Source organism: Arachis stenosperma, chromosome 4, assembly GCF_014773155.1.
Source record: "Arachis stenosperma cultivar V10309 chromosome 4, arast.V10309.gnm1.PFL2, whole genome shotgun sequence".
In the NCBI taxonomy this organism is placed as follows: domain Eukaryota; kingdom Viridiplantae; phylum Streptophyta; class Magnoliopsida; order Fabales; family Fabaceae; genus Arachis; species Arachis stenosperma.
Window position 1 is genome coordinate 132708933 of NC_080380.1, and position 20951 is coordinate 132729883.

Sequence of the window (20951 nt, forward strand, 5' to 3'; positions counted from 1 at the left end):
CGGGCTTGAAAAGGATGTCCGCCGAGCTTCCTTGGTCTACTAGGGTTCTGTGGAGATGGGCGTTGGCTTGGATCATAGTTATCACCACGGGGTCATCATGCCCGGGGATTATCCCTTGCCCATCTTCTTTCGTGAATGAGATAGTGGGGAGGTCGGGTGTCTCATCCCCGACCTGATAGACTCTTTTGAGATGTCTTTTCCGAGAAGATTTGGTGATCCCACCTCCCGCAAATCCTCCTGAGATCATGTGGATATGTCTCTCTGGGGTTTGTGGTGGCGGATCTCTCCTGTCCATGTCATCCCGCTTTCTCTTTCCATGGATGTCCGACCTCTCCATGAGATATCTATCAAGCCGGCCTTCTCTAGCCAGCTTTTCTATCACATTTTTGAGGTCGTAACAGTCGTTGGTGGAGTGACCATATATTTTATGGTACTCACAATACTCGCTGCGACTTCCCCCTTTTTTGTTTTTAATAGGTCTTGGGGGTGGCAGCCTTTCAGTGTTGCATATCTCTCTGTATACATCCACTATAGAAGTCTTTAGAGGAGTATAAGAGTGATACTTTCTGGGCCTTTCGAGACCGGGTTCTTCCTTCTTCCTGACTTCCCTTTCCCTCTCCCTAGGGGAGGAAGTGGGTCCAGGTCGTGAACCTAGGTCTCTTAATTTGGCATTCTCTTCCATGTTGATGTACTTCTCGGCCCTTTCTTGTACATCACTTAGAGAGACGGGGTGTCTTTTAGATATGGACTGTGAGAAGGGACCTTCTCTAAGTCCATTGACTAACCCCATTATTACTGCCTCCGTGGGCAGGTCTTGGATTTCTAAACATGCTTTATTGAACCTTTCCATATAGGCTCGTAGAGATTCTCCGACCTCCTGTTTTATCCCCAGGAGGCTCGGTGCATGTTTTACCTTATCTTTTTGGATTGAGAACCTCATCAAGAATTTTCTTGAGAGGTCTTCAAAACTGGTGATGGATCTTGGGGGAAGGCTATCGAACCACTTCATCGCTGCTTTCGACAAAGTGGTCGGGAAAGCCTTGCATCTCGTAGCGTCGGAGGCGTCAGCTAGATACATCCGACTTTTGAAGTTGCTAAGATGATGCTTTGGATCCGTAGTTCCATCATAGAGGTCCATATCAGGGCTTTTGAAGTTCGTTGGAACTTTTGCCCTCATTATGTCCTCGCTGAAAGGATCTTCTCCGCCTGGGGGTTGATCTTCTCCTTCGTCGCGGGAGTTCTTGAGAGAGGATTCTAGCTGCAAGAGTTTTCTTTCCAACTCTCTTCGCCGTTCCATCTCTTCCTTAAGGTACCTTTCGGTTTCCTTTTGCCTCTCCCGCTCTTGTTCCAATTGCTCCAGGCGGCTATGGACTAGTCCCATCAATTCTGTTACGTGGGATGGTCCACCCTTTTCTGATTCACATCCATCTGAGGAGTTTACCTTTGGATTCTTCATTCCAGAGGTACCCTCTCTGTGTTGGTCGTTATCTTGATGTTGGGCTGTGTCTTCATTGTCGTTGCCCAGGCCTAGATTCTCTTGCTCAGAATCTGTTTCAACATGGCCTTCTTCATGGGATCTTTCTGCCATCAAGGGATGATCTCTCGGGTCCCCGGCAACGGCGCCAATGTTACGATGGGTAACCGGAGATTAGTCCAATGGATGGCGTTCGGCGGCCCAAGTGTATGATGGAGGAGGACTCCGTGTGGGTCCGCAACTCGGGAGGCTCCGTCCGACTTGTGCTCGCGTGTGAATGGGGGGTGGTACCTGCAAAGACACTCCGATGCCTAAGTTAGCAAGGGTGTGAGCAGGTCTTAGAGAGTATTGGACTTAGGAATACCTGAGGTGTGTCAGTGTACTTATAGTGGTGAGCCAATAACCACCGTTGGAGTAGTGCCGTATCTTTAGGATAATAACCGTCCCACTATCTTAGGGAGGTTAAGATATGGCTTTAGGAAGTGGTTAGAGAGATCTTAGGGGCGGTTACTCATTTGAATGGGTGTTTACCTGCCAGCTAATCTCACAACCGACTTCTTCGTACCAAGTCGGGGTGGACACCGACCTCTTGAGTGGAGGTGGGTGCTTTGCTAGGCTTAATCTAATGGATCAGGCCTTTCGATTGGACCTGGGCCCTTAACATTGGGCCAGGGTATGAACAATTCTTAAAACAGCAGTGTTCCAATAATTTCAACTGTGATTTCAATTAATATATATTATATATAATTTTTATAATTAAAATTAATGATTAAAAATATTAAAAGAGTAAAATATCGTTTTTGTCTTCGACGTTTAGGGTAAGTCTTATTTGTATCCCTAACGTTTAAAACGTCCTATTTGTATCTCTAACGTTTAAAAAAGTAATTCAATGTTATCCTACTATCAATTATACTAACAATCAGATTATATTTTTCAATTATTCTCAATTAGATTTCACTTGGATATATTTGATTTTAATATTATACCCACTATTTGTATTTAGATTCAATTATGTCCGTAAAAAAGTGGATTATGTAAATATTGTAAGAATTAGTTTCAACTTTTAATGAGCTATTTTTCGGAGTGGATCATCGATTCTATCCCAAACATTTATATTCTAACTTCAAGAAAAGATTTTTAAAATTCAAACTAAAGGATTCATAATATGCAATTGACGGCAGGATAACATTGAATTACTTTTACAAACGTTAGGAATACAAATAAGACGATTTAAACGTTAGGGACAAAAATAGAATTTACCCCAAACATTAAGAACAAAAACGATACTTTATTTAATATTAAAATATGGGTGTTTCAAAAACATTTAAAATTCTTATTTTATTAGGCGATTCTAGGAATATCCGAAGCATCTCGTATTAAGTGGAACTAAATTATCCTTTGAAGGTTGCTTTATCGAGTAACTCTGGACCCTCAAAGTGGAAAAGAAACCAGCTTTAAGAATATACTGGTATTTATAAATATGAAAAACTCCTCACCTCTTATGTGTTTTTTAATATCCGGGATAAGATTCCATCATCTTTGAACAATGTATAACACAATATTTAGTCATGGCACCTTGGAGAGACATTCATCTTAAAAAAGCCATGGATAAACTTAACCATGGTACTAAAAACAACATATTTATTATAATATATATATATATATATATATATATATATATATATATTTTAAGAAAAGTCCTTTCTTTTGTGATTTATTATTTTAAATCGATTAATCGTTCAGAAATCAACCGATTAACTAATTTTTTAGCCCTTTTTTTTTTCGATTTCTAACCGGCTCCGATTCAGTCCAATTATCAAAAGCATGGGAAACAGTTTTGACAAAAAGAAATTAAAGAAGACTCAAAAAGAAATTAAAGAGTCTCCATTCTATCCTCATTTTTTCATAGGTTGGGGGTATCCCTATCCCTTTATTTTGTACAGCACCTAAAAAGGAAGAGTAAGTATACATGAACTTATGTACCCAAAGAAAAAAAGAATACAAGAAGTTGTAGCCTCTAATTTCATGCGACATACCACACATTACAATATCTGAAGGTTGTCACTACCTCCAATGTCTGTGTGGTGGTGCAGTTGGTGAGGATTAAAGAATGCTATGAGGAGAGGATTTCTTCTAAGACATGAAAGAAAATCATCCTTACCAATTCTGCCATCAATATCATGATCAAATAACACAAGCAGCTCATGGACCTACAAGTAAACCGGTTAACATTAATCGACATACGAACCAAGAGCATCGTGACGGAAAAGGAACTGAGTGTAAAGAGGGTTGTTACACAAGTTACCTCGTCGTCTTTCCATCCGGGGATAGCAGGTCGGATGAAATCTCGCAACTGATTTTATAAAAAAGAAAAAGGTGCAAGTTAGTAGAGTTAGTCAATTCCATAGGTAAAAGCAAATAAGAATATGAAAGCATAATACTTCTTGTTCTATGATGTAGTCCTTTACTGCACCGCCACAACTGGAAAAGGCTGATTCGCAGGAATGATGGAACCCTGGCTGCTTCATGACATGGGCGGATCCAAACAAGAACTGAGGCACACAACATAAAACTCAGGTTAATATGAATTGACAAGGGCATAACTTTTAAAATTGGCCATCTAATCTTAAGTAGAGCACAGAAACAAGGCATAGAATGCAAAGAGTAACCTGTCTAAATGTAATTGCGCCACTCGTTTCGACATCAAGGAATGCAAATATCTGTAATAAATTATTAAATCAATTCAACGTGACATAAAAAAGAGAAACGATCACTTGGGAATCCAGGCTTTGGAAACAGAAAGAAGAGTATATAATACAGAGGTGGGAACTAACCTTCTCAGACAGAGGGCATGCCGTAAGTTTTAAACCTCTCAAGAAGTTATGATATTGAACACGACCACTGCCAACCAGGATATGGAGAATTCCCTTAGTTCCAATGAAATATTACCAAAAACCATAGGCATGAGTAAAAATCACAAGTAATCTTTCACTCATGTATCCTCATTAAATATTAAGGAATTATTTCATTTCACTATAGGAACTTCAATAATGTTAGCCTAATATCCTCCTCCTCATAATGCTCTTGGCAGAGAGGGTAAGAGATTTGTGCAAGATGTAAGAGAAGAAAAATGAAATGAGAAAAAAACAAAAAATTTAACATTGATCATCATCATTGGTATATAGCACTTTTCTTTTACTTTTTCTTTTCATAATAATAGTTAAAATAAATATGATTCTGGAATAACTAGACATCAATTGCTTACTAACACATTACAAATATCAAATAACTTATAGTTTTGCTTCCCCGTGTATAGCCAAGCAAGAAAGGTTTTCCATCAAGTTACAGCAATGTGATTCATTGTTACCTGGGATCAGGATTCATAGAAAGGAATCTATTCAGAAAATCCAAGGCTTCCGTGCTGCTCAACTTAAATAACTGAAAGTAAAAACAATGCTCTTCATTCTTTCTTCGAGTATTGATATTGTTAGTAATATAAACTTTTTAGAAGAGAAATCATACTTAAAATAAAAGAGATTTATTTTCACTAAAAGGGCTATTTCCAAGGGCCTAATAAAAGGAGACAATAACAGGCCATGTCCAAAAAAATGAAAACAGGAAGACACCCTTGAAATAACAGTGCATATTTCAATATTGAAACACATATTTCATACAAATTTGTCTGTAGGAACTTACTTTCTCTACTCTTGACATTTCGACCATATAACTTGAGGGGTTATCCTGCCAAAATATATATGCTAAAATGTCAATGAAAATAAAACTAGGCTGCAAAGTTGCACAATAAGTAAAGTTCTTTTTTACATGTCTTATTTTTTAGAAAAAAAAAATCATTTTTTTAAAATCTTGCTTTATTGATTAGGAGGATTCTTTATCCTCTTTACTCTCTGTCATTCGTTCTCTTCATCTTAATGAATTTCTTCTTTTATCCCCGCAACACAATACATAACAGGTAAGGCAAAGCATCAGTTCAACACAATATCAGCTTGCAAAATGCATAAGAAAATATTAACGCACTAAAAGGTGACATCAAAATTTCAGCAGAGGTACACAACCAATGAGAGGTAAATATTTAACACACTACTGACATCTAAGACAACCGTATTCCATATTAATAATTAGGTACTCAAACTCTCATTCCTTAAAGTTGTTACGAAAATAAGTATGCTCAGTAGGAAGCACCCATATTATTGGAAGTTGAAAAGCAATAGAAGTTGGTCAACAAGAGTTCTGTACAAATTATACAAATCTTGCTCTGATAAATGGATGAAAAACAATGCTTGAGATTACATTTTCAAATACACTTGTGGATGAGGATATTATTGGGTGGTGTGGTTGATTTTTTTTTTTTTCATTTATTTGGACATTATTACTTTATCATGTATAGTTGTATTGATTGTACAGTATGATTGAAGACTGAACGCAGAACACTCTTCCTTAGTCATAAATTGTTCAGATAATAGTTCATTTGCTGTCTATATTCATATTTGTAGAAGAGTTGATTATTGACAAGAAAAAAAATCAAGTGTAATAAATGGGAAAATAACAAGCTATGCTAAACCAGAATTAATGTTATTTCCAAGTGAAAATAATAGATAAATGCAGACCTATCAAATGCTTGATCCCTGCATCAAATTCTAAAATCCTTAAAGCAGGTAAGCATTTAGGTTGAAGATATAAGTTTAACCAGGAATGAAGAATGCATGCCTGTTTTGCTTCTTGAGCTTTCACATGAAGCATTAGGTCTCCATATGAATGTCCTGTGTTGACAACATTCAGTGCACTTGCCATAGCATGGCCAGTCTGCATTTATCCACATCTTAATTGTCACAATTACTCGCAGAAAGAAGGATGATCAAGATAAAACAGAGAAGGATAAATGTGTGAAAACCTTCTGAAAATATTCGACAGCAGAAAGACAAAATTAGAAGACTCACCCTTTCAGCATAATGTGCAGCACTTTCCAATTTATCGTCCCGGGGATAAATGACAGGAAGATATTCTACCTGTTCAATTCAAGGCTAAAGTTGTAAATAACTTTGGGAACAATAAGTTTCCATACGAAGCTACGCACTAACCACTGTCAAGATAATGCATATGGAGATTGTTACCTCAAAGAAATTGTGAAACTGAGTCAACATCCTGAACATGAGCTTTCCCAAAGAGATACTACCCCTATGAAAGTAAATATGCAGGTCACAATATATAAGAGAAAGAAGAGATTTTTTCAAAATCACAGAAATGCCAGCATCTTCAAAAAGTAATTGCTTACCAAGATTGATCGAAGTGCACATGGGGATATCGAACAATTATAGGCTGAATTGGGTAGCCGGGGATAAAAGCACCAAGCTGGAAGGAAATAAGGCACCTGCCATTTGTTGTGGTTCCCTCAGGAAACAATAGTACTCGGGGATATCCATTGCAGGAAGCCCTTCTCTGTTATTCAGATCCTCGAAAGCAGATTTCTGTATCAAATAGCTTATAGATTGATAACATCATAAATTACATGAACAAAACTTGTGTGCAAGTGCGACAAATAACGACTATTCAGTCTTATCCATCCATATGACATGCCAGCTTAATCTTTCTACTCTGTTGCACAATCTTAATCATGAGTGATTTTCAAGAAACTCAGGTTCCAAGGTTATGGCCAATTATTGCTCAATTTTCACATATTATTTACATTCTCAAGCATTTGTGTTGCATGTTAAAACTTAAACTATATTGCTTATATGAATCCTAATAGAGGCCAATACTCAAAAGAAAAATGAATCTGTAAGTCTTATACTCTTATTGCTACAATAACAACAACGAAGTATTATCCCGTTAGGAGGACCTCATGGATCATGTTTACATAAATCTCTGGAAGTAGGTCTTATCAGTCTCTTGCTAAATCATATGATTCTCAAACTTAAACCAAACATTTTTCAAGAAACTTTTGCAGAGGTCTGCTCAAAAGTTAGGGGCATGACACACATGACAACAAATGTTGTGAAACACCTGAACAAAAATAATGCCCAAAAAATTGTCTAAAACATAGAAGGAACAGGGTATGGAATGGTAGGTAAACCCAAACCTCCTTGACAACCATATCAACAATGAAAGAACAAAGACAGTTTAAGACAAAATAATCAAATAATGATGGAAAACTAACAGAAACATTTTTTACCTTAATTTCATTGACAGCCTCCCTCCTTGATGATGGTGAGAATCTGTTGACATATATGACCTAAACACATAATGAGTCAAAGAGAAAGAAAATGGTAATGTATGTATGTACTTTATTATTTTCTTAACTGAGCATGCTAATTAAGATGTATAGCAGAAGCCAAACTACCTGCATTGCTCTAATAATGGTGCCAACACAAGGTATGGAGTCATGAGACTCAGATGCCACAATGGTGGGAAATAATTCATAGAAGTAGAAAATAGGTTCAATATAAGATACATGATTAGATACAATTATTGGAGCAATTTCCCTTGGAGCAGGTTTTCCCCTTCGTTTTATCCATTGATACCTGCAATAAACCGAAGGAGACAACAAACACAAAGAAAGCCATCACACTTCAGCACCAAATTAAGCTTAAGGCCAAAATGGACAAACCCTACCAATAAATTACCATCTCCTTTAAACTAAAAGTCAACACAGCATAAGCAGGGTCTCCAGTAGTGGTTTCACTGAGACTATGATCAAATTCGTTCAACAGTTATTATGAGATCATCTACAATCATATATACACTAGCTTAGTTCGAACACCCTAAGTACATTTTTTCTTCACCTTAAATTTTAGGGGGAAAATCATTTTCAAGAGATATGTCTTAAATTTTTGTATTACAGGTTATTATTTCAAACACAAACTAACTTAATCAAGCAAACACTAAAAAGCATGGCAGAAGTTTATCATGTTGATAATTCTCTCACTTAAGAGATACATATAACCAAAAATGCACATGATACAATAGCAATACATATTTAAAAGGCATCCAATATTATAAATTAGAGAAACCCCAAAACACACACACATTACTATTTAATTTATATTGGTCAATTAGTTAAAGCCTATCAGTTTTTTCTTTCTTTCTTTCCTTTCCCCCCCTCATTTTGTATTCTGATTTCAGAACCAGCAAAAATATAGTTTAACATCTTCACAAAATCATAAAAAATTATAAATAAATAAAAAAAGAAAAAAACAAACAAAATGAGACAAAAACCAGATCACACAAATTAAAAAAAAAAAAAGAAATGAAAAGCCCCGAAATTCCACAATGCTCACTAGATTAATAGGATCAACAATTCAACATCCTCTAAAGTGAGGATATTTGTAAGGTGAGAAAGTAAATATTTAATTACCATTGAATTAAGATTTTGGGCTCGTATACGATAGAAGTTATAAATTCAACAGTGATTCTCGATTTATCACTTTACCAACTTTCTCAAGAAGATCCAAATTCAGCCTCGAGCCCTCGATAGTCGATATCAGGACTAAAATATAATATTAGTATATTGGATAACTAAAAAACAAAAATAAAAATAAGTTGCGAACATATCATCTCTATTGCACCGGATTCCATCTGGACTTAGCTTCGCAGTTTGACATTTCCACCAAAAACAATAAAAACAAAAAACACGAAAAATAAAATAAATATAATATTTGAAAAATAAATAAAATATAACCAGAACGCATACAGGTACAACCAAAGAGTCCTATAAATACTTCTTGAAATTGAAAAGAAACACACAGAGAGAGAGAGAGAGAGAGTTGTTACTGTTTGTGTTACCCGAAAGAGAAGAGAATGAGGCGAGCGCAGACTCTGGTAACCCACATAACCCTAGAGCGCCACGTGGGCATAGGGTTCTCCTTGTCCTTCCACCCCCAAAGCGCAAACTTCGTTGCCAAGTACCCTACCATCAAGCACGCTCCGAACACAACCACTCGAACCAGCGCCAAAGGCAAGCATGCAACGATTTTCACCCACTCGTACACTCCCTCCACGTTCTGTGTGCCGTTTCGGAAGGGGTCTACGGTTGAAGCAGGAGGAACGCTTGGGGGTTCGGAGCATCCGATGAACTGGAACGGGTTGGGGGAACCGCTAGGCCGTTGGGATTCGGAGAGGTTGAGGATTATGTAGTCAGAGGAGGAAGATGGAGGGAGTAGAGGGTCGGTGATGCCGTTTTCCGCCATTATGAGAGTACGGTTTGAAGGTTTGATGTGTTGAGGAGACGGAAGAAGAAGAAGAAGCTGTTTTTTTTTTTTTATGGAATATGCAAATATGAAATTATGAAATATGGAGCAGTAGTACTGTAACGCTGTTAATACTTACCGGTTTGAAGATTTGGTGTACACGTGGAATATTTTTGTTTTTACAAATGGACTTCAAATATTTTTGCAAAGGTTAATTATCAAAAACGTTTTTTATTTTTAATATGGAGGAAGGTGTGGAGTGATACAGCTTTATGGAAAATAGAAGTGTTTTCCTTGCATGTGCCATCTGGTGTTAGAGGGCTGAAATCTGACCGAGGAATTTAGAGTAAGAAACTCGGACGATCCGATTAGAGGAAATTTACAAAAAAAATATTTTTTTAATAAAATTCGGAGAATCCGTTTTGATTTTTAAAAAAAAATCTAAAAATAGAAGGTTCGTTTTTATTTAAAGGAAAAATTAAAAAAACAAAAATTGTAAATGGAGGGTCCGTTTTCGGTTTAAGAAAAAAAAATAAAAAGCATAAACAGAGAGTCTGATTTGATTTTAAATAAAAAAAAAAATAAAAACTAATCGGACAGTCCGATTTCTTTCTGTTTTACATCTGTGTCTAACACCTATATACACCATAACCAAGTACAACTCACACACTCCTCCAATATAAAAAAAATTAGCCTACCAAAAACGCCTCCGAATTATGACAAAAATGCATATGAGATTGAATTTTTGAAAAATACATATTTAATGTTAGATAATCTTGTAAAAAAAATTGTTATTAAATATGTATTTTTCAAAAAATATATTAGAGATTAAATTTTGATATATTTTTTTACAAACATGATTATAAAAATGAGATATTATTATTCTTAAAATTTGGTGATTTTTTGTTATGTATATATTGTTTTGTGATTTTTTAAAAGTATTATTGGTTGTTAACAAAAAAATTATAAAAATATATATGCTTATCGAAAAATTACTAATTTTTATGTATAATATCTTATTTTTATAATCATGCTTGCAAAAAATTACATAAAAATTCAATCTCTAAAGTATTTTTTGAAAATATATTTATTGTTAGGTATTGTTGTTGTATTTTTAAATTATTTAAAAATATTTTTGTCGATAATAAAATTTAAGTGTATTTTTATCAACATTTAAATAATTTGAGAGCGTTTTTTGTGATTAACCTTTTGCAAAAGAATACGTAGAAGACTAAAACCACAAATTTTTTCCCCAAATACGTAGTGTCATAGTGTGTATCATGCTAATATGTAAAAATGATGTCAAATAAATAAAAAATTTCTTGAAGATTATTTTTTTTGTTCTCGATGATTCAACAAAACCCATAAAATTCTTTAACACGACTCCAGAAGGAGAATCACTTTTGGTTATAAGATTACCAACTTAAAATAGTAATTTAATTATTTTTTATATTTAGCTAAATATGTTACCATTTTTATGAAAATTTTGATCAAAATCTTCCCAAATACTGCTTTTAATTATGGTTGATTTATCTATTTAATAAAGTAGTTGTTTTGGTTTCTCAATGGTGTCCTTTCTATTTATTATTATTATTATTATTATAATCTAATTTTTTCATATCATGATAATTAAGGTTAAATATAATTTTGATCTTTATGGTTTAAGTGAAAACTTTTATTTGTTCCTAATTTTTTTTGGCATTTAAATTTGCACATAAAATTCAACTTGGTTTTAAAATCGTGTTTCGCACTAAAATATCATTTTCTAACAACTCTTCTCCAACAACCCTTTTTACCAAAATACTCGGTTTCTCTTCTTTTTTTTTCTTCTTCTTCATCCAACAAGAAATACCAGCGACAGCAATAAAAGTTTTAAAACAAAACCAGAATAAATAAACAAAAAACACTAGCAGTAGCAACAAGACACAGTAACAAGACAGCAAGAAAATACGATATTATAAACAAGAAACAGAAGCAAAAACCACTATCAAAGAATCAACAAATCTATATTTCAAATATAAAAAATGAAGGATTACCATGTGTTCATAACACGCAGCGGAAGAAAAGAAAGTAATCCTTAAAGATCTATTTTGTGCTTAAACTTTATTCCAGTAATATATAGATCAGTAAATCAGATCTAAATACCTGTATGTACGCTAGTAAAAATCACTTTCTCCTTCGATGGTACGAAGGCACTATGCGTATCCACACCGAGACCAATATTTGCTGTCAACCCCTTGACCAATGGACATCTGATCTAAATTGAGAAACCTCTTGCAACTCTTTGCACACCATAAAATTCTTCTCTAAGAATTAGGTTGACATACATTTATGTGCGTAGAGGTAAAGGAATAACAACCCTTGTTATTCTCTCTGTCTTTCTCATGTTCTCCTCTACTCTTGGCATACCTATATATAGTATGAGATTTGTTGTTGATTTTAAATTTGAATCTCAATTCAAATTTGAATCATATCTTACTATTTTAATTTCAATATTTCAAATTTATGAATCATATCATAACTCAATTTGAAACAAAATCAGTTAGGATCTCATCCAACTTTATAATTCAAATTTAGAAATAGAATAACTAATTATTCTCAAATCTCATTTAATATTCTCAATTATCATACTATTATTATATTTTTGGTGCTAGCAAAAAATATAATAATATTCCATTTGAATTAATATAATTATTTATTTGATCAAATCAAAATAATAATTAAATAATTCTATAGCAAATATTAGAACACTCGTTAGTGTGTGACCCCATAGGTTCAATACTAAGCGGGTAGTAAATTAGTCATACTAAATTTACTAATCAAGGTTGGCGTCTAGCAACACTCCTCAACGGCCCGATAGTATGAAGTAATATATTTTTACTAAGAACCTTAGAAGAACAAAGTATATTTCCTTCCATCTTTCCAACTCTTGGTTAACCCTTAGAGTATGGTTTAATTGTCAAACTCTAACATGTTACCATTATTATAATGAATTGTGAATGACCTAAGAAACTCATTTCTTCATTCATTCAATCCCTTGGCCAAGGTTTTATTCATCTCAGTCATTATAATCATAGAGCTCAAACTCTTTACCGAGAGTTGACGGATTCTTTATTGACAAATCATTAATTCTACAAGTATTATCATACCCAATATCCATTCAACTAGCACCCTAGGGTATTAGGTGTCCAGAATCAAAGTATAATAAATACATTGTTAATTACTATGACAGTCGCAGGTCAAAGGAAACTCTATTACTATGTTCATTTTGAGAATATCCTATTGACAAATATACGGTAATTATAACCATTAGAAATTCTCAAAGTGAGTCAGTTCAATGGTCATATCTCTATATGCACCATCTATATATATAATTTAATAAATGAGATCTATTAATCTTCATCCAATGAAGACCATTATATATATATTGGTCTTTCCGGATTATTAATGCCCCTTTTTAATAATCCTATGACCAAGAACAATTTAGATTAAATTATAAAAGATTTATTTCTCAATATTATGATCACTATCATAATAATAAATCTCCAAATTTAATCTAGGACGTTATTATATTAACATTTAATATAATAACAATAACAAATTATTTGAAACATGATTGATTGGATTGTGGTCATACTCTTTATTCCCAACAAAAAATTCAACAAAATTTAAAAAGTATAATTGGAACCCTATGAAATAGCAGCGAGCATGCGAGGAATAGGGACAAACGGTGATGAACAGCGGCAAATAGAAATGAGCAACGACAAGCGAGCAAGGAGCAGCGCAACAAAATTTTGGTGAGAAACAGAAACGGCGACGTGTCTCTCGAAAACAGAAATAGAAGCGCAAGGCGCAGCACGACAAAGCTTATGGATATGCTGGTGCAGGAGTTGAAATGGCAACGACAACGCGCGATATCTCTCTAGCCGGCATCGTCGCCACCTTCCTCTTCACCGTACTTCTCTCTCTTCACTTCTCTTCTCTCTCTTTCCAGAATATGCTTTTCTTATTTTTTTAAAATTTTAAAATTTAGGTAAAAATGATGATTTTAAAATCAAGTTGAACTTTAAAGACGAGTTCGAATGCAAAAAAAGGTTGGAAATAAATAAAAAAGGGTGCTACGCATCCAAGTATTTTTTTAATCCAAATTCATCCAAGTAAGCCCAACAATAATAAAAACCACTCTCATTAAAAGAGCATGATTACACGCGCGTCGTCTTCTTCTTCCCACGCACATTTATGCATGGAGCGTCTTCTTCTTCTTCTTCGTGTTTCTCCTCTTCCTCCTTTTTCGTGTTCCTTCTTCTTCACGTGTTTTCTCCTTATCGACATTCTTTTGTTGTTGTTGCTGCTGTATTTTTTTTTCCTCCTTCTCTCCCTGGTGAAGAAGCGGTAGAATGTGAGGATGAAGAGTTTTGAATTGTGCAGAATAGGAATGAATCGAAACTATATTCAAAATAAACCAAAAATTATATTTAAAATGAACTGAAAATTAAATTCAAAATGTAAACTCATTTCAAAACAAGCACAAACAAAATTGAATCATGAACAAAAACATATCCAAATCCATCAAGTGATTTTGCAGCATTATGTGTTTCTTCTTCTTTATTTGATTAGATGAACAAGACAAGAAAATAAGAACATGATGAGAAGGTTTGATGAATTTTTTTCTTGTTTCTTCTTCTTTCGTTATCGTAATTACCAACAACACCAATATTTTGCTAACAAAAACTAATATTTTGAATTGAATTTGAATTTATATAATGGCCAATGTTCGATTCATGTAGTATTATACAATGGTTTCGCTTTGATAATATTTTCGGTTCATTTGTAGTCTAGGTATGTTGTCGATGAATAATTTGTCCCAATGGTTTGAGTGGCTTTCAAGACAAACTGAATGGAATGAAATAAAATCTAATACGATTGAATAAAGTGATAATAAATAATTTCATTCTTTTTTGCTACAAAAAGACTCAATCATTAATAAAAATACATCGAAATTACTTAAAGAATAAAAAATTTGGTCAATACTTATCAACAGCATTAAGTAAACCTCAATTAACACACAAATGAATCGAACTAAATTAAGAAATGAACCGAATTATTTAATGATGGCAAATAAAGACGTTTGCAAAATGTTGATATTATTGGTGATGATGATAATAAAGAAGAAGAATCTGCTCGTGCGAATTTAGAAGAAAAAGAAAGAAGAGGAGAAGAAGGAGGAGAAGAAGGGAAGAAGATGATCCTGCATGAATTTAGAAAAAGAAGAAGAGGATGAGAAGAAAAAGGAAACGGAGAAGGAGCGCGAAATTTGAAAGTTGTTATAACAACTTAGTTAGACTTAGTTAAGTATTTTGCTTGGACGTAGAGCTTTATTCAGAAATAAAATTTTGATTTAATTACTCTGTTGATCCCTATAATTTTGTAAAATTTTTAATTAAATCCCTATACTTTTTTTTAATTGGGTCACTGCACCAAAATTTGTTTTCAATTGAGTGTACACTTTTTTTTTTATTTGAGTTCCTGCACTAAATTTTTTTTAGTTATGTCCCTATACAATTAAGCCAATTACTATTAAAAGGGAGCTAATATACAATTAAGCCAATTACTATTAAAAGGGAGCTAATCAGCTAATTGAAAAAAAAATTAGTACAAAAATCTAATTAAAAAATAAAAATATAAGAACCTAACTAAAAATTTCATGAAACTATTGGACCAACAAAATAATTAAACCTAAAATTTTTGACCTAAATTTTAAAAACCAAAATCGTAATTAAGCTGATAATTATCTATTTACAAGTAACATGAAAATATCCTCCTTTACTACTTTTAAATATCCTTCTTTACTACTTATAAATTTGATTCTAAATAAATTTGTTGACAAAATAAAATATATCTTATGAAATTAGTTAAATGGAATAAATAGACTAGTAACTGCAAAAATAAGAGAATGTAATCTGAAACTGGGACCAGTCGAAATGAGAGCACGACAGTGGGGACATTTCACATTCAATCGAATATTTAATTGCTTGATTTCCGAGAGGATATGGGTTCATGTGGACCAATGCCTTCCATACAAATCTCCCACCATAGTAGGATAAAAAATTAAAACGCATGTAATGTAACCTAACCATGTGTCACTTTTAACTGTTGGCTCAAGTTGTGTTGGGTGTTTTGAGTTTTGACTACGAAGTCTCGAAATCTCATTCATTTGCCGGTGAAGTCACTAACAGCATCATGTTGTCTAAAGTAAGATTACTCTAGAAACTAGAAAAGAATAGCTGTTCAATTATCTATTCACAAGATTCAAGGGGTAAACTTCAGATGAAATGCATAAACATAACCTACTTTACATTAATAATTCAATGACATAAGCCATTATATCCAATCCAATACTATTTATACGTAACACCAAGCCAACGGTCACCGATTGAACACATGTTAGCACATGCTAATAGCTTCTGATAAACAAAGAAAAGATATCTATAATCTATGATGCACGGATACGGACACGGGACAGGAAACACGCACGACACCGGACACGCAGATACGCAAATTTTAAAATCTTACATGACACAGAAACACCTATATATATAAAACATAAAGTATTTTTTAGATAAATCGTAATAATATTTTGATATTTTATTGATATTAAAATATAAATTAAAACTTTAAATTTTTTTTCAATATCTTATGTTAATTATATCAAGTATTTAAAATATTTTTTTATTTTAATAAATAATAATATATACTATATCTAAATTTATTTTAAAAATATATATTAAAAATAAGACTGAACATGCTGACACGTGATGGTATTTAGGTGTGTCCAGACGTGTCCGGTGAATAATTTTTTATTTTTCATTAAGACACGGATAAACACAGCAGACACGCGTGCACGCGGACACGACAAATCAACGAAGTGTCCGTGTTTCATAGACTATAACTATAAGAAAGCCATGCGGTGCTATCACCAATATTTTTTACCTTAATCTACACTATACCGCTAACATATCTTATCAAGTCCCAAATTTGGTGACTAATCTTTGTATTGGACTATTATGACTACAAAGTCAGTTTCCACCTGACCTACGTATGAGGCTGATCTTGTTCTTTAGAAATTAGAACATCACAAAAGACCGCTCTGAAACCCTAACAAGCTTTGCCTATGCTAATGGAGAAACTTGATTTTGTGAAAAGATACACTGAAGACATCAAAATTCAATCGGTTTTTACTTGAAATACTGAGGGTAAAGTTTGAATATAAAAAAAATGTGAGAATCCTATCTACACCATCTTCAGTTCAGGAATTAGCTTGTATATATAATTTAACAGATTTACATCTTTCAGAATGCTTCTTCTCCACTTTTAAGGCCACAAAATGAGACATGGTTAAAGAACAGTTTTTGGGCTTCATATCCGAAGAGCAGCATCAACCTTGGCAGTAGGTACATCATCTTAAAAGTGTCCCTCTCTCTTTTACTGAATTAAAACAAAAAAGAAATAATCCAATCTTAAAGGAACTTCTGATTCATGGCTGCAACTTATACCATGCAAGATTATACCTCATTATCACACAGCCAACCATAGTGTGTTTAGTCTCCTAAGCTGCTGTAATGAAGCTCAACACGTTACCCTACACCAGCATCCAAATGATCATCATAATCATCGAACGACTCTTTATCTTTAAAGAAGTATCCATCCTCTGGGGGATTATAATCCATCCCCCTCCAAACTACAATCTGTTCTTTATCAAAAGTCACCAGAATACAAGGGACCAGGTCCTGCATTAATAAATTTTAAGGAACAAATAAATTTTTACTACAGGGACAAAATCACAGACGAATACAAAAGGTGGCCCAGGGGGGCAAGGTCCCCCTAGAATTTTTATAAGCACTGATATATACATGTATATGGTTATATGGTATAATATTTTTAGAAAAATGTTATAAATTATGTCAGAGATATAATGTCTAATTGAGGAAGTGTTTTAATATTTACATTGCTTTTAAAGATGTGGGCTAATCCACACACACAAAAAATGCTTAAAAGTATTATGGGCCTAAGAGAACATGTTTCACTGTTGAATTGAACCAACTGAACAAAATAAAAATATTTCAAGAGTTCAACCCGTGTGATCTTACTAAATTAATACAATACCCGCGTTACTCAAATCCCAAATTCATCCCTGTACACAATCATATTTGAACGTTGGTTCTGCTTTTCAAAACCCAGACAAACACAATGAACACTTAAGTTCATCTGTTAGGGTCCACTTTTAAGCTATGCAACCTATGATAATAACTACAACACATAGATAAAGCATTGTAAAGCTAATTATAACAATAATCTAATTAGAAAAAGAAAAAATAAAATAACAAAATCGTCTTTACCCGGAGCTTGCAGCCGATTTTCTTGTAATCACTCCTCTCAAGACCCGTGCAGTCTATCCGAACCAATTCACTTGAGAGGAAAGCATCTCTGACCATTGGCACCAAATATGCATAATAGCCATTTTTGGCTGCAATTCAATTCAGAGTCAATAACCTTTGCAGAAAGCATACATAAAACTGGAATTAGAAAATATAGCAAGCATACCAAGTTTTGTTAACACGGGAACGGCTAGTCCTCTCTTCCTCATCTCTTTAGTTTCCTCAATACTCAGACCCTCAATTGTTGTCTTAATCAGTCTAGGATAGACAGGTTCTTGGGGTTTCCACAGCATGAGAGGAATTACTGGCCTGTGATTGGGATTATAGTTCCTGCCTCTGTATAATATAATTGTACCCCCATGCCTGGAAATGACCTTTCCATATGTTTTGTCCTGTGACAAGTGCAAGAGAATTGCTTATGCTTGCATAACCAAGTAGCTTTTAAACATAGAGTGACACATAATCCAAGTATCCAACTATGGTTCAACCAGCATAGGTCCACACATATTAAACAGACCATAATAGAAAAATTCACTTCAGAAGGCTAGGTAGTTTTATGAACACAGAAAGGGTATAGAAAGGTACAAACCTCAAGCTGGGTGCAAACATTTTTCATGTCAACAGTTGGAACGCCCATGCATTTGATCCTAACCACTTCAGAATATTTCCAATGCTTATGAATAACATCCAGCATGTTGTGAGTTAAGCCATCCCTACCTGTGACCAAAACAGAGTTCATGGTGTCAATAAGATTAGCCTTCCCTCTTTTCTATATAACATAAGTTAGCCCTTACATTTTCCAATTCTCATACGATTTCACCAAAATCTCAGTTCCTCATATAGTAATAGTTGTAAGACAGACACTTCAAAGTATCCCAATTATATAGTTTTAAACCATTACCACAAAAGCAGTCAACACATAAATACCATCATCCTTCATAAGTTAATATGACCTGTATACTAACTCAGCTACCGCCTCAAAATTCAAAATTCAAAATTCAAATTGAGGATACAAAATGTAGGATAAATTTTCAATGTAACATAAAGGTAGTCCTCAAAGTATCCAACACTAAGACAAATTTTCATAGAAAATATCATCAAAATAAGTCATCCTCAGCATTATTTATTTTGGAAGAAAAAAAGCCAACAAAGTATCCTAATTTCATAATCCTAGAACATACAGGCAAAGGGAACCAATTTTCTACAACTAAAAAAACCCTAATTTTTCATACCTAGATTGATTTGCCTCTTGGTTTTTCCCCTTTCACCCTGCAAAACCAGCGCTTTCCTCTCAGCAGTGGAGAGAGGTTCTCCTTGAACCCAATCTCTCCTCTTCTTCCTCTGTTGCTCCATCTTCGGCTCTTCTTTTGCCTCCAACAACTCTACCTTCGGGTCCACCGCAGGCGCACAAACCCCGGTCCAGGCCCGGTCCACCCTTCCAGGCCCAAATGGCGAGTACTTGGGCCCCCTAAGCCCGATAGGCCTCACCTTCGCACTGCTTTCCGTGTAGCTGAACCGGAAATCGAACGGCAGGTCAGAACGAACCGGTTTGCGTCCGTTTCGGTCCAGAGACGAAGGCGGACGGTACCTTGGTTTTGGTTTTTTCTTGTTTGGTTTCGTTGGAATATCATCGTTTTGGGATTCGGGGGAGAGAGAAGGTGGTGGAGTGAATGTGTAGCGCTCGTGGAGTTTGGAGGTGGTGATTCTGGTGGTGGCGGAAGAGAGGTGGCGCGTGAGGAGCGTGGCAGTGGGGAAATTTTTTTGGCGGGCGAGGAAGGGTGTAAGAAAGGACATTAGGGTTTAAGGTTGCATTTAGATGTCTCCTGTCCTGTGTGGTTTATGGGAATTTTAGAAACTTCATTATACATTTGTGATTCATGAAGGATTTAATTAACCTTTCATTTTATTAAATTTAGAATTTTTTAAATTAAATTTTAAATTATTTTAATTTTTGAAATAGAGCTTTATTATTAATAAATATTAAAAAATATTTATAAAAAGTTAAATTTATTATTATACTTATTCTTTATTTTTTTTTTCATTCTAATATATTTTTTTAGAGTAATAACCAAAAACAGATGGTGTTTTTAGATTTAATTAGATAAATAGTTTAATTAAGTTGCTTTTGAAAAAATAGCTTAAATAATAAATACTTATATTAAAAGTAGTTTATAAATAAATTATTTTGTATTTAATTTTAAAAAAATATGAAAAAAACTTTTTAAGGTAAAATATATTTTTTGTCCCTGAAGTTTGACAAAAGTTTCAAAAATATTCCTAAGTTTTATTTTGTTTCAATTTTATCCCAAAAATTTTCGATTTGCTTCAGATATACCATTGACGGCTAATTTTTCAAAAAATTTAAGATCGATTCAACAATAATTTTATAAGAACAACCCTCAATACAAGCAAATTAAGCATAATTTTCATGCATTATTGTTAGATTGGTCTTAAATTTTTTTTTGAAAATTTAGTTGTCGAGGGTATATTTGATGCAAATCGAAAACTTCTGAGACAAAATTGCAATAAAATAAAACTTATGGATATTTTTGAAATTTTTGTCAAACTTTACAGACAAAATGTATACTTTACCCAACTTTTTATTATGAGAGAAGTCATTTTTTTAACTTCTCTGTAAATACTTAAATAACTCCTTAAAAAATTACAATTTAGTTTTAAAATTACATTAGATATTAATACTACTACTTTTCATAAGTAAAAAATTAAAAAAAATAACTTTTAAATGCTATATGGTAGCTACAGGAAATTCTTTAGCACTAAATCAAAGTATTTAAGAGGAACCAATTGTCCCAACGCGTCAAAAATATCTGACTATTGTAT

At 33.8% G+C, this 20951-nt stretch overlaps 2 protein-coding genes across 3 annotated transcripts; both read right to left on the minus strand.

Moving 5' to 3' along the window:
• Positions 1-3222: 3222 nt before the first annotated feature.
• LOC130973451 (lysophospholipid acyltransferase LPEAT2-like) lies at positions 3223-9815 on the minus strand. The gene is made up of 14 exons (XM_057897978.1): positions 9272-9815; positions 7830-8010; positions 7662-7721; positions 6765-6928; positions 6604-6667; positions 6430-6498; positions 6200-6295; positions 5171-5215; positions 4842-4912; positions 4309-4375; positions 4144-4194; positions 3916-4026; positions 3780-3827; positions 3223-3684 (listed from the first exon to the last, which is right to left on the minus strand). Exons 1-14 carry the CDS (start codon positions 9673-9675, stop codon positions 3517-3519), a joined length of 1599 nt encoding a protein of 532 aa, XP_057753961.1. The 5' UTR covers positions 9676-9815; the 3' UTR covers positions 3223-3516.
• Positions 9816-16550: 6735 nt separating this feature from the next.
• Positions 16551-19954, minus strand: LOC130973392 (CRS2-associated factor 1, mitochondrial). 2 transcript variants are annotated; one of them, XR_009084123.1, is made up of 6 exons: positions 19343-19954; positions 18700-18827; positions 18277-18502; positions 18072-18199; positions 17244-17462; positions 16551-17160 (listed from the first exon to the last, which is right to left on the minus strand). XR_009084123.1 is itself a non-coding variant. In XM_057897889.1 (5 exons), the coding sequence occupies exons 1-5, from the start codon at positions 19902-19904 to the stop codon at positions 17310-17312; spliced, it is 1197 nt and encodes a 398-aa protein (XP_057753872.1). In that variant the 5' UTR covers positions 19905-19954; the 3' UTR covers positions 16553-17309. The 2 variants fall into 2 exon arrangements, 1 of the variants encoding a protein (XP_057753872.1); XM_057897889.1 differs by having other exon boundaries at positions 16553-17462.
• Positions 19955-20951: the final 997 nt, after the last annotated feature.